Source organism: Narcine bancroftii, chromosome 14 (assembly GCF_036971445.1).
Source record: "Narcine bancroftii isolate sNarBan1 chromosome 14, sNarBan1.hap1, whole genome shotgun sequence".
Classification (NCBI taxonomy): domain Eukaryota; kingdom Metazoa; phylum Chordata; class Chondrichthyes; order Torpediniformes; family Narcinidae; genus Narcine; species Narcine bancroftii.
The window spans coordinates 62,771,195-62,783,783 of NC_091482.1; the positions used below are offsets into that span (position 1 = coordinate 62,771,195).

The window sequence follows — 12,589 nt, forward strand, 5'->3', positions numbered from 1 at the left end:
AATGGTCTGTATCAATGAGGGGGGGGGGGGGGTAGGAGTGTGTTTGTGTGTGTGTGTGTGTGTGTATAGAGAGGGATGGAGGGAGGGTGGGGGGGAGATAGGGATGGGGGAAGGGAGAAAGAGGGGGGAGGGAGAAAGAGAGGGGGAGGCAGAAAGGGGGGGAGGCAGAAAGGGGGGAGGCAGAAAGGGGGGGGCAGAAAGGGGGGGGCAGAAAGGGGGGGAGGCAGAAAGGGGGGGAGGCAGAAAGGGGGAGAGGCAGAAAGGGGGGGAGGCTGAAAGGGGGGGGAGGCAGAAAGGGGGGGAGGCAGAAAGGGGGGGGAGGCAGAAAGGGGGGGGAGGCAGAAAGGGGGGGGAGGCAGAAAGGGGGGGGAGGCAGAAAGGGGGGAAGGCAGAAAGGGGGGGAAGGCAGAAAGGGGGGGGAGGCAGAAAGGGGGGAAGGCAGAAAGGGGGGGAAGGCAGAAAGGGGGGGGAAGGCAGAAAGGGGGGGGAAGGCAGAAAGGGGGGGGAAGGCAGAAAGGGGGGGGAAGGCAGAAAGGGGGGGGAAGGCAGAAAGGGGGGGGAAGGCAGAAAGGGGGGGGAGATGCAAAATACTGAGGAGAAAACAACTATATTTTTGACCAGGTGATTGTAGATGCAGTTGCCAATTCAATCTGGAGATGTGCGAGAGGCTGGAAATGGAGAACAGAGGGAACGATCACTTCCAGGTTGTTGTGTTTTGCTGCAAGAATTCACCAGGCACAATGTCACTGGAACACCATCACTGGGCAATCCCAAATCAACAAGCTGTTGGCCATAATTTGGATCACCTGTAAGCCAGTTCCCATCATTACAGGATGGACACTGACCTCTCCATCGCAGCTCCTGATACCACATTGATCGCAGCCTACAATGGAGCCTACTTGGCTCTGTGAGAGCCGGGGTAAACGAGTACAGATTCCATTGGGATGCTGAATTTAATGAGGACGTGTGAGGTGTTGCACTTTGGGAAGTTAAACCAGAACAGGACTTAATAGTGAATGGTGGGGCCCTAAAGAGTGTTGTGGAATACAGAAATTTGGGGGAACAAGTACATAGTCCGATGAGGGTGCAGAAAAGATTCACATGAAGGGCAGCAAGGTTGTCGTAGCAGTCAGCGCAACAACTTTACAGCGGCAGCGATCCAGACTACGGTTCGAATCCTGCGCTGTCTGTAAGGAGTTTGTACGTTTTCCCCGTGTCTGCATAGGTTTTCCCCAGGGGCTCCCAGTTCCCTCCCACCGTTCAAAATGTACCAGGGTGTAGGTTAATTGGGTGTTAATTGGGCAGCATGGATTCGTGGGCCGAAATGGCCTGTTATCGCACTGTATGTCTAAAATTTCATCGTTACCAGGACTGGAGGGCTTGAATTACAGTATGAGAGGCGCTGGATTGGATGGGACTTTTCTCCCTAGAGCGTAGGAGGCAAAGGGAAGGGTTGGGGGACTTTATAAAGGTTTATAAAATCATGAGGGGAATTGATACAGTAGTCACAGCCTTTTCTAAAGAGTAGACAAATTTAAAACTAGAGGACATCAATTTAAGGTGAGAGAGGAAAGATTTAAAAGGGATCTTAGGGGCACCTTCTTTGCATAGAAGTTGGTGGGTATATGGAACGAGCTGCCAGAGGAAGTGGTAGAACTTAGGAGAGTTGTTATGTTTAAAATTAATTCAGACAGTACGTGGATAGGAAAGGTTTGGATGGATTATGGGCCAAATGCAGGCATAAAGGTCTAGCTTGGATGGCATGGAAAAAGAAGCTCAGGGTCGTATGTGATGTCATGCATGTACTATGACAATAAATCTGAACTTTGGCAAGTTAGCCTGAAGCGTCTGTTTCTCTGCAGTAGAATGCTAGACTCTGGGAGATAACAGGTCCCGTAAAAATGTCTTCTCCTTTATTTCTCACTCAACCAGTGATCCATAATGCTGCTATTTGCGCGACCTTGTGGCTGCCGAGGTCTTTGCACTAAATCAACAAGTACATTTCAAAAGTGTTTCATTACTAATGTAATATCTGGGGATCATAAAAGCACAATAAAAATTCCATTGATTTATAAAGGAGACAATGAACAAAACAGATTTTTATATTCGTTAGTGAAGAAGAACATCTTGTTAAAGTACATTCCACTCGTAAAGGCTCGACATGCTGATAGAACGTGCTCTAGCTCGGAGACTCTCAGGGCTGGCAAAGAAAGCACTTCCTAGAGGGTTGTGCATTCTTTGAATTCTCTTATCCCAACAAATCATGGAATTTCACTTACCCGGAATATCCAAGGGTGAGGTTGATGAGTGAGGGGAATTGGAGGATGTGAAGACGTGGTGTGCAAGTAGATTTGAGGCTGCAGATTGCATTGATATTGGGAGGACAGCCTCCTCCTGCTTCGCTCCCTAATGCTCCACACTTCCCTTGGCAAATTCCCAAACTCTGCCTACCTCTGTCCAGCGGGGGAACAGTGGGAAGGAAAAGATACAACCAGACCAGTGTTAGCTGGGTCAAAGATGCAAGTGAATGACAGCTGGAGCTCACCCCTTACCTTGTTCTCTCCACACTTGGTACCATCTACAGCAGCGTCGAGCTTGGAGTGGCAGGTGGTCCCCACAGTGCACCAGAGGGTGTTGCAGACATTCTGTCCAAGACAGGAGGAAAATGACTTCCGTCAACACCACAAATCTCATTTTAAAGTGAAGGCACATTCAAGGCCTCCCACCAGTTGCCACCATCCTCCCACCTAACTGCACGTTCCCTTTCCAAGCCTTGCCACACGACTCCCCACCAGAAGTGCTCTGCCTATGTTCCTTGTCCATTGCTGGTCCACTGACGAAATTAGCTCCTTCCTGATCACTTGGACAACCATTATGTTTATAGACACCAAATACATTTCTCCAGCCTCCAAATGGCCTGATTAAATGATCTTCCCTCCCAGAACGAGGTCTGCAGTTTGCAATGGTACAAGCTGCTGGGTTTAATGAGTCAGGAGTGACATGGATTCAAAGATCCTTCAGTTTCTCTACACTTCCCACCAATTTACTCCCCAAAGGATAATCCCTGCCTCTGTTGAAGTCCATTCCTATTATCCTACTCAGTCTTTCACTGACACCTTCTCCCTCATTATCAACAGCGTCGCCTGGTTATCTTAGTTTCAGTACACTTGCCCACCAAGCAATGAGCACGTTACAGTGGAAAACTTCCTCTCGCTATAAGTGGTTGTAATTCTCCCAGGTTGTGTGGCCTCTCCCTGAAACTCGCTACCAAATGGTGGGGACCCGTCGGGTGCAGACAGATTTAAGGGCGACCGCCTTACATCCACGTTATCACAGAAGGTTGACTTGGCTCCATACTGCAGCCGACACTGGTGATTCACATCATACAGAACTCCTGGCGCCGCCGAGGGCAACTCGATGGCTTCTTTGGCAGGCTGGTCATCAAGACAGAGACCCCAGCCGCGGCTGGACAAAGACAAAACCATGTGTTGATGAAACCAGAAGCAGGCAGAGGCTCCAATGAAAACTGGGGGGGGGAGGGGGGTAGTGTGGAGCAAAGAATTAATCCCCATTCAAGATTGCACACTCACTTACACTCTGTCCAAACCCCTCCACATAACTACCTTGGTGACCTCTGGAGGCACGAGACTTGCCTTCCTCTTCCGACCTTGTGCCAGAATCTGACAGCGCACCTTGTTTAGAACGACATCTCCCTCGCTTTCCAGCTAAACAGGTCAGATCTAAGGCTGTTCTGGTGAGCTCAGTGTAACTCCCTGCGCAGCTTAAGGTCAACCCCATCCTTAAAGTTGACTGTCCGCACACATCAACACCAAGCAAGTTGCTGGAGGAACTTAGAAGGTCAGGCAGCAACCACGAGGCAAAGGGGCGGTCAATGCTTTGGGCTGAGACCCTGCATCAGGACTCGAAACGTCAACTATCCCTTCGCCTCCACGGATGCTGCCTGATCTGCCGAGTTCTTCAGGCAAATCACATTTCCGCGCCACTCTCCAGCATCTGCGGATCTCTTGTGTCTATGACAATTTGAAGCTTCAAATAACTCTCTGGGAGTCTCAAAAGGAATGCCAGTTCTTGGGGGTGGCACGGTTAACGTAGCGGTTAGTGCAACATTGTTACAGCATCAGTAATCGGGACAGGGGTTCGAGTCCCATGCTGTCTGTAAGGAATTTGTACGTGTCTGTGTGGGTTTTCCCCGGGGGCTCTGGTTTCTTCCCAATGCTCGAAACATATCGGGGGTGTAGGTTAATTGGGTGTAATTGGATGGCACGGGCTCGAAGGCCAAAAAGGCCTGTTACCGTGCTGTATGTCTAAATTTTTTAAAAGTTAAATTCTCAAAGTATTGCGCTGAGCAGATTCTCCACAGCCCTGAGCCAGTAGGATCACGGTTACGTAACTGGAATGAGCTGAACGTGTTTAAATTCCACCATGAGCTCAGGTAATTTCGTGACAACCAGATTATTGTGAAATTCCGTTTGGTTGTGAGCCTTCCCTGGGAAAGGGCAAGACATCTTCCTCATTACCCCTCTGGAGGTATTTGGTTCGAGCTGCGACTCCTGCCCCAGAGTGTGCAATCAGGAATGGGCAGGACATTCAGAGACCACACACATTCCCCTCTCCGTCCAGCAATTCAAAGATAATGCTCCCTTTGGGATACCCTGGTCAACTTCTCTGTCCCCGCCAACCATTCCCATCTAATAGCCCTTTCCCTTGGAATGGAGGGAGGTGCTACACTTGACCTTTCACCTCTTCCCTTCCCACCATCCAGGGACCCAACAGTCTTCCCAGGTGAAGCATCAACTGCTCTGCATGGCTTCCAACCTGTCGTACAGCGTTCAGAGTCTGCTCTGCTCTGTATTGGACACATCAAATGCAGATTAGGCAATCACTTTACAGAGCAATGGGGATTTGGGCTCAGTTTAAATGATACTTTGCCCTACTGGACCAAACCAAGGAAGATCTGCTTCATTTGAAAAGTCGACCCATTTGGTCTCACTCTACCAGGGAGATTCCATTGGTTCTACCCCTCTTTCCCTCATCTTCTCTGCCACTGGAAATAAAGTCATTTTCCCTCTTCCATTTCTGAAGGAGGGTCTCAGACCTTAAGCATTCATACAGTTCTCGTCATTGCCGACGCCTCAGCCCACCCATTTCTTCCGTAGAAATCTCACGTTTCAGAGAGACACTTACTCCAGGAAGCGGGTGATGTACTCCCTGCTGCACCGAGACCACGTCAGTGGGCTGGTATCGTATAGGAGCTGGGGGGACATGATGAATGGCCTCTTTCCAATGGGCTCACAGTCGTTGCCAGTCCCATCGTGTTGAATCCCAAAGCTGCAGCAAAAAGAAGAGAGAGTGAATCAATAGGGGGCGGACATAACGAGACCTGGTGAGGTTGTCCCTCTCCACCAGACTGTTACATCCTCACTGACTCTCCACGTGAACACCCTCTGTATCGGGACATCGGTAAATGGAGCTAGACCGCCTGTCTCTGCACTTGCACTGCAGACGATGGTTTAGATTCACACATTGCAGAGTTGAGAAGGGGAAATCCTGACTCTGGTTCCCAAAGTATTGGTCACTGGTTAAAACTTCATCTGAAGAAGTTGATGTGGGGCACAAAGTCTCAGGAGGCAGCTGTTGCTCATTGAAGCCCATTTCTCCACATGGGCATTGTAGCAAGGGAAGGACATAGGGCGGCAGAGTTAGCGTAGCGGTGAGCGTGATGCTCCTGCACTGTCTGTACATTCTCCTCATGTCAGCATGAGTTTTCTCCGGGACCTCTGATTAATTCCCATTCTCCAAAATGTGGGTGTAATTGGGCAGGATGGGTTTAAATTGCTGGAATCAGCTTCTCCCGTGTTGGAAATAACATTTAAATTGAACTTTCCCTGCCAAACCTGTCAACATCCACTCTCTTCCTTCCCTTTCCCTATTGGAAGATCACTCGAGGTGTGCTTCTCTGGTGTCTGTGGTTAGAAAAGGATTACTTAAGGTGAGATGTGAGTGGGAAGGGAAGGTTGAGAATCGCTGCTCTAGACCCAATTGTTACTGAAGTATTTTGCTTGAGAAAAATTGTCATTGGCCCATTTTCTTTGGAGTTATGAAACCATGCACATAACGAGTCAATTAGGGATGATTAAAACAGTGGTTTTTCAAACTTTTTCTTTCCACCCACATACCACCTTAAGCAATCCCTTACTAATCACACAGCACCTATGGCATAGGGAATACTTAAAGTGGTACGTGAGTGGAAAGAAAAAAGTTGAGAACCACTCATCTTTTTCTGGAGGTTATCAGCTTTAACTGGACATCTGAGAGAAAGCTGACTCATGGGGATTTAAACAAGGAGAAAACACAGATCATTTTTCGAACAACTGAAACATTGCTTGAAACTATTCAGAGCTGTCAATATCTTTTATATGCAAGATATAGTAGGTTTATTTTTAATATTAAAAATATTTTAATCTAGATTTTGGTTCCAGTTATGACTGCATTTTTGTTCAGTGGTGCTTTCAACAGAGGGGTTGGTAGCTGAGACAGGGCAAATCTCAGGCTTGATACTGGCTTGGGTTGCGGGTCACCTGTGCCAACAAAATGCTTTGTGCATTGTCAAAAACATGCCAAAGAGCACCTACTGAATTCATTCAGAAGTGTGGTCACTGTCATAACACAAGAAAAATGGCAACAACGAGACAAGGACCAGGTAATCTGCTGGTTATGTTAATTGGAGGGTGAATTTTGGGGAAACCTTTCCTGATTGACCTGGAGGTTGTGGCTGTGGAGCCTTCATGCAGAAGCTCCATCTTTTGAACTGTAGCAGGGAAATGGGCCTTTTGGCCCATCGGGTTCATGTTGACCATCCACCCATTTACTCTCTCCATATTCTCACTAACTCCTGCCAGGTACAACCACGCAGCAGCCAATTAACTCACCACCCTGCAGGGGGTGTAGGAGTGAATTGGAGCACCCGGCGCAGAGCTACGCAGCCACAGGGAGAATGTGCAAACTCCACATAAGCAGCACCCGAGGTCAGGATCAAAGCCAGGTCGCCTGCACTATAGGCAGGGCTCCGCGTGTTGCGCTACACTATTCATGGTTTAATGGGACTTCTGACAGTGCGGCCTACCCTCAGTATGGCAGGGGTGGTGAGCGTAGAACAATGGTGGGATTTGAGACCATGTTTGGACCAGAGCTGAAAGCAAAACTTGCCACTGAAACTGCTAGATGTTGCCCAGGCAGGACAATGGTCATTATCCGCTTTTATCAGGCTCCTGAATGAATCTCACGCTGGTAAAATTACACTGCCTTTGCTCAATTCCAACTGAATCTCTTTGCAAGTCGGCACTGAGCTTTACATGCTGTACTATGTCCAGGATGCCGACCTGGACTGATCGCAAAGTGAACTTTCTCACTGCACCTTGTGCATGTAACAGTAAACGTGAAGGATGGGAGAAGCTCCCTGCACTTACTTGTGCCCCAGCTCGTGCGCAATGGTGAAGGCGAGGGGAAGACCCGAGTCCTCGTTGATGCTGCAGCTCCTGTGAGGCTGGCACATTCCCGAGACGTGTGACAACCCCAGGGTCTCGCAGGGGTGGTTCATGCCAGCGCACACATCCTTCCTGGGCAACACAAGGCAGTGCATCACAACCGAGCAGTGGAAAACATCTAGCCACGGGGTTAGGACCCTGCCTCGGGTACGCCGCTCTGCCCCTCCTCACACCCCCAGTGTAATCTCATGCTTCCTATCGTGAGGTGACCTGTCTCCACGTTGCATGACCCCATGAAAATACCGGCCAGGCGGCGGATACTGGTCTGAAGCATCATGTCACATAAGAGGTTAAGTCAGCCCCACACAAGCCAAGACGGAGATACACAAGATAACCTGTGCGAATCGGAATGCCTACTTACCGAGTAATCAACAGAGCCACGTCGTGGTGAGCAGGGTGGCTGTCACCTTTGAAGTTGATTTTCTTCTGCCACTTGCAGAAACTCCTCAGCGTGTTATCAGCGTGGTGCGTTATCTTCAGGTCCTCCTGCCAGAAAGGGAGTGGAGAGTTAGTGCAGTTCACCAACGTGCTGGAGGGGCACCCAGCGGGTCGCACAGCACCCAGAGGAAGTAAAGCGTAACCAGCGTTTTGGGCCTGAGCCCCAGGTCAGGAATTGGGGAAACAGGGTCCTGATGTGAGTCCCCACCATGGATTGGGTTCCTCAGCACACGGAAGGTCCAGGTTCAAATTGATCAGGGGGACAGTCATCTGTCCGTTGACAGATGACCAGCAGACACAGTTTCATGATGCACTGGAAGTCCAAAAATCTGGACTGCTTGGGGATTGGGTCGGTCTAGATTTTCCGGATTCTCGGGCAGTCCTTCTAAAATTCGAATAAAGGAGCGGCCAACAGGTAAATTTTGATAGTTTATTTATTAGCAAATGCAACGTGCTTTATTATCAAAATGAGAAGTTTTAAAGAAAAATAAATTCAATACTGAACAAAAAGTGGGGGTTCCTTGTTGTCACTGTGCGTCTGTCGCATGCACACAAAAACCCGCTCAATTTTAAAAAGTATGAGTTTTCAAAAAGTCCAGATTCTCAAGTGGCCTGGACATCTAGCACCTGGATTTCTGGCCTTCTACTATATTTGGCAAACGAGTCAGAACCAAATGAGAATTGGTTGTCATGTAACAAATCTAAGAGTTCAGTATGTAACACTACTGACAGAGGGCTTCGGTTCCCACAGACTCTTTGCAGCATTTCAGGAGTCACTGGGAGATGTACAGTAGGACCCCAAGGGATTCCAATCAGTGGCGTCACTAGAATTGGTGTCACCCAGGGCGGCAACTCATGGTGTCACCCCGCCCCTCCCTCATGGACCTCCTCCTGTACCAGACCATTCAGAATCTTTCATAATGATTTTTGTACTGATGTGGCCTCATAAATCGTAATTCCCATATATCACTGAATATAATGGCAATAGTAGTGAGATAAACAACTAGCAAAATTAAAATTACTCCTTTCAATTACAATATCATACGCCAGGCAGCAACAAAAACAACAGCGCATGCTTGTGGCATGTGCAGGCGGAACCACGTGATTCAGAGCGTCATTCCTGCTGAAACACTGCACAAAAATGTTATAGACAGTCATTTCGGTGTCACCACCTGGTACAGGGCGCACCCCCTGAGTGACGCCAGAGATTAAAATTTAAATACTGTTTATAATTTATCGCAATGATTATCAAAATCAAAATGCAGTCTCTACATTTGTAGACAAGACCAGATTGAAGAGGGAGGCTGAACTGACGAGAACCCCAATATTTTCCGAGAAGGTATCAATGATTAAATGGAATTATAACATAATTAAATGAAGCTTACTGAGAGTGAAACTTGAAACCATCAACGTTGGACAGTCATCAAGAAGTCAAAAGAAACAGGGAATTCTGAAGACTTTGAAATGCAAGAGCAGCGGGAAGGCCGATCTTGTCGCCAGGGTGAGCAGTTGGGACGGATTGGGAGGTATAGTTTAGAGGAGGCTTTCAAGTGTATGAGCGCTGAACCACAGGATGAGGAATGGTGGGAGCATGGTTGGCCGCACCACCAACACCAGCTCGCTTTGCACGGAAAGGCCTGATTCCCTGCAGCACAGTTTATATATTCCAGTGGTGCAGCAACTGGCTGCGCTCTCTCCACACAGCCCCGATCCCACCGTCAGTTCCACCACAGGCCCATTAATGTCAACGTATTCCTGGCAGCCTTGAAAATTCTTCGCAAGCATGAGAGGTTCCCAAAGCCCAAGCCTCTCACTTTGAAGCGATGGTCACGCCTCATGCCCAGACAAATTTAGAAAGCACTCTGACTGGGGACTGTTCCCTTTCATCCTGATCCCTAAGCCTTTTCATTGCTAACAGCAGGAGAGCAAACCTGAAACTCTTACTGAAACTAAGCATCCAGTGGACTTGAGAAACTGGAGCTTTTTAGTTTCAAAGCCAAGATTAACATGGACAAAACAAAGGGTTTCCAGTAACTGTAATAATTTGACTTTAATTTTGTGAAATACCTAAGGAACTTTACACATAGATCAAATTGAATTTGATTATTTCATACAAGGAGATAGAGGGATGGCCAAAGGCTGAATTAAAATTAAAATAAACATCTTTAAAAGGGCCTTGGAGAAAGTACAGAGCATCAACAAAGAGGATTCGGACCAAATTCCAGGCCTAGGGTCTTGGCAGCTGAAGGTGGTACTGTTGAGCAAACATGGGGATGCACATATTTGGAACAGTGCAGAGACATTCCGGGGTAGAAGGTTTGAAAGAGGATACAGATAATAAATGGTAGGACACTGAGGAGTGCGGTAGAACATGGATCTGGGAATGCAGGCACACAGTTCCCTGAAAGTGGTGTCATGGGTGGATAGAGTTATAAAGAGAGCTTTTGGCACATTGCCTTCATAAATCAAAGTATTGAGTAAAGGAGTTGGGACGTTATGGTAAAATTGTACAAAACATTGGTGAGGTCAAATTTGGAGTATTGTCTGGATTTTGGTCACCTACTTACAGGAAAGATCTCAATAAAATTGAAAGTGCAGAGAAGATTTATTAGAAAGTTGCCAGGACTTGAGGAACTGAGTTACAGGGAAATATTAAACAGGTTAGGACATAATTCCCCGGAGCGTAGAAGAATGAGAGAAGATTTGTTAGAGGTTGACAAAATTCTGAGGGGTATAGATAGGATAAATGCAAGTAAGTTATTTTTTTCCACTGAAGGTAAGTGAGATACAAACCAGGGGACTTGGGTTAAGGGTGAAAGGGGAAGAGTTTAAGGAACCATTAGGGGGAATTTCTTCACACAGAGTGGTAGGAGTGCTTTACGAACTACCTGCTGAAGTAGTGAATGTGGGTTCAATTTTAAATGAACAAAAGTTTGAACAGATACATGGAAGGGAGGGGCATGAAGGGATATAGAATAGGTGCAGGTCAGTGGGACTAGCGGAATAATAGTTTTGCATAGACTAGAAGGGCCAAAGAACCGGTTTTCTATGCTGTAATGTTCTATGGTACTATAAAGGAGACATGCAAATTGACTCATTCCTCGATAATAGTGGAGAGTATGTCACAAAAAGAACTGGTTACTGCTGCTACAGAATCTGGGTGAACAGGTGAGTTAGTACCAAACACAGAACAGTACTGCACAGGAACAGGCCCTTCAGCCCACAATATCGGTGCTGAACACAAAACCCCATTAAACTAAAACTGCTATTTGCACATCATCCACGTCCCTCTATTCCCTGCATATTCGTGTGTCTAAAATGAGGGGGCATTGCCACAAAATTCAGGGGGAGTAGCTTTCAGACGGTGATGGAAAGGAACTGCTTGTCCCAGAGAGGAGTGAATCTGTGGAACTCTGCCCAAGGAAGCAGTAGAGGCTGCCCTAATAAGGGTGGAATGGTTAGCGCAATGCTGTTACAGTGCCAGCGACTCGGGTTCAAATCATGTGCTGTCTGTGAGGAGTATGTACGTTCTTCCTTCGTCTGTGTGGGTTTCCTCCGGGTGCTCTGGTTTCCTCCCACCCTTCAAAATATACGAGGCTTGAAGGCTAATTGGGGTAGTTGGGCAGCATGGGCTCATGGGCCGGAAGTGCCTGTCACCTTGATTTATGTCTCAATTGAAAATTTAAATAGATTTAAGATGCACTGTCGGGAATTAAGGATAATGGGAAAAGGCAGGTAGGTGGAGCTGAGTCCACAGTCAGATCTGCCGTGATCTTATTGAATGGTGGAGCAGGCTCAATGGGATGGATGGCCAACTCCTGCTCCTGTTTCTGAAGTTGAAGTCTGGGTTCCTGCAAGAGGTGCATGTATTGAGATCACGCCGGCCCAGCGCAGCGGCCTGACATGCCAATCTGAAAAGCTTTGCAAAGCCAAAGGAAGCTTGAAGCCATGAATCCAGCTCCATTTATTTTCTGCAAAGGTGTTTGGAATATTCAGCAATTTCATTGGACAATGAGAGTCAGTTATAGTGAAAGTACCCAATTAACATTCTTCGACAGACAGCCCTCCCAGATGAACTTCCCTCACACTTGAAATGTTTCACCCTGTTCTCCTTGCTTCAGCCACACCACCATTCTATTCCACTCCTGATCACTGGGGGGGAGATAGGAAAATAAGACGGGCTGCAAATTCACATCCCAAGAGCACCTGACCCGGAATGTAAATCATGTGTGCTTCTCACTTTTCAGTTCCCGGACAGAGAGCAAAATCTCCTAAACTCTCACAAACAATTGTTGTGAATTTATCTCCTATAGACAACACACCAGTGGAACTAGGCTGAATTATAGTTTGGCACAGACTACAAGGGTTGAAGGACCTGTTTTCTGTGCAGTTATATCCTATGGTTCTACAAGGAAGACATCCAAACTGCCTCATTCATCTGCAAACTGCACAAGGCAAGACTTTTGTGGAACTCCTCAGCTCAGAAGGATACCATTCCACCCACCAGCACCTCCACAGACCTTGCATCTTTGACTTTTGACTTCACCTATTTATCGAGCTCTGTTCATAATTTGTCTGTTCAATTG

At 47.5% G+C, this 12,589-nt stretch overlaps 1 protein-coding gene across 9 annotated transcripts in view; it reads right to left on the bottom strand.

Moving 5' to 3' along the window:
- Nucleotides 1–12,589, bottom strand: part of LOC138749165 (A disintegrin and metalloproteinase with thrombospondin motifs 7-like) — a 146,798-nt gene that overhangs the window by 71,168 nt on the left and 63,041 nt on the right. For all 9 annotated transcript variants that reach the window (XR_011348461.1, XM_069910169.1, XM_069910170.1 and 6 more), the window contains 5 exons: nucleotides 7,927–8,051; nucleotides 7,488–7,637; nucleotides 5,206–5,349; nucleotides 3,321–3,465; nucleotides 2,553–2,645 (listed from right to left, as the gene is read on the bottom strand). Coding sequence is in view for 8 of the 9 variants with exons in the window: in XM_069910169.1 (XP_069766270.1) it covers nucleotides 2,553–2,645; nucleotides 3,321–3,465; nucleotides 5,206–5,349; nucleotides 7,488–7,637; nucleotides 7,927–8,051 (657 nt within the window). In the remaining variant the exon portion in view is untranslated. The remainder of the gene's footprint in view (nucleotides 1–2,552; nucleotides 2,646–3,320; nucleotides 3,466–5,205; nucleotides 5,350–7,487; nucleotides 7,638–7,926; nucleotides 8,052–12,589) is intronic.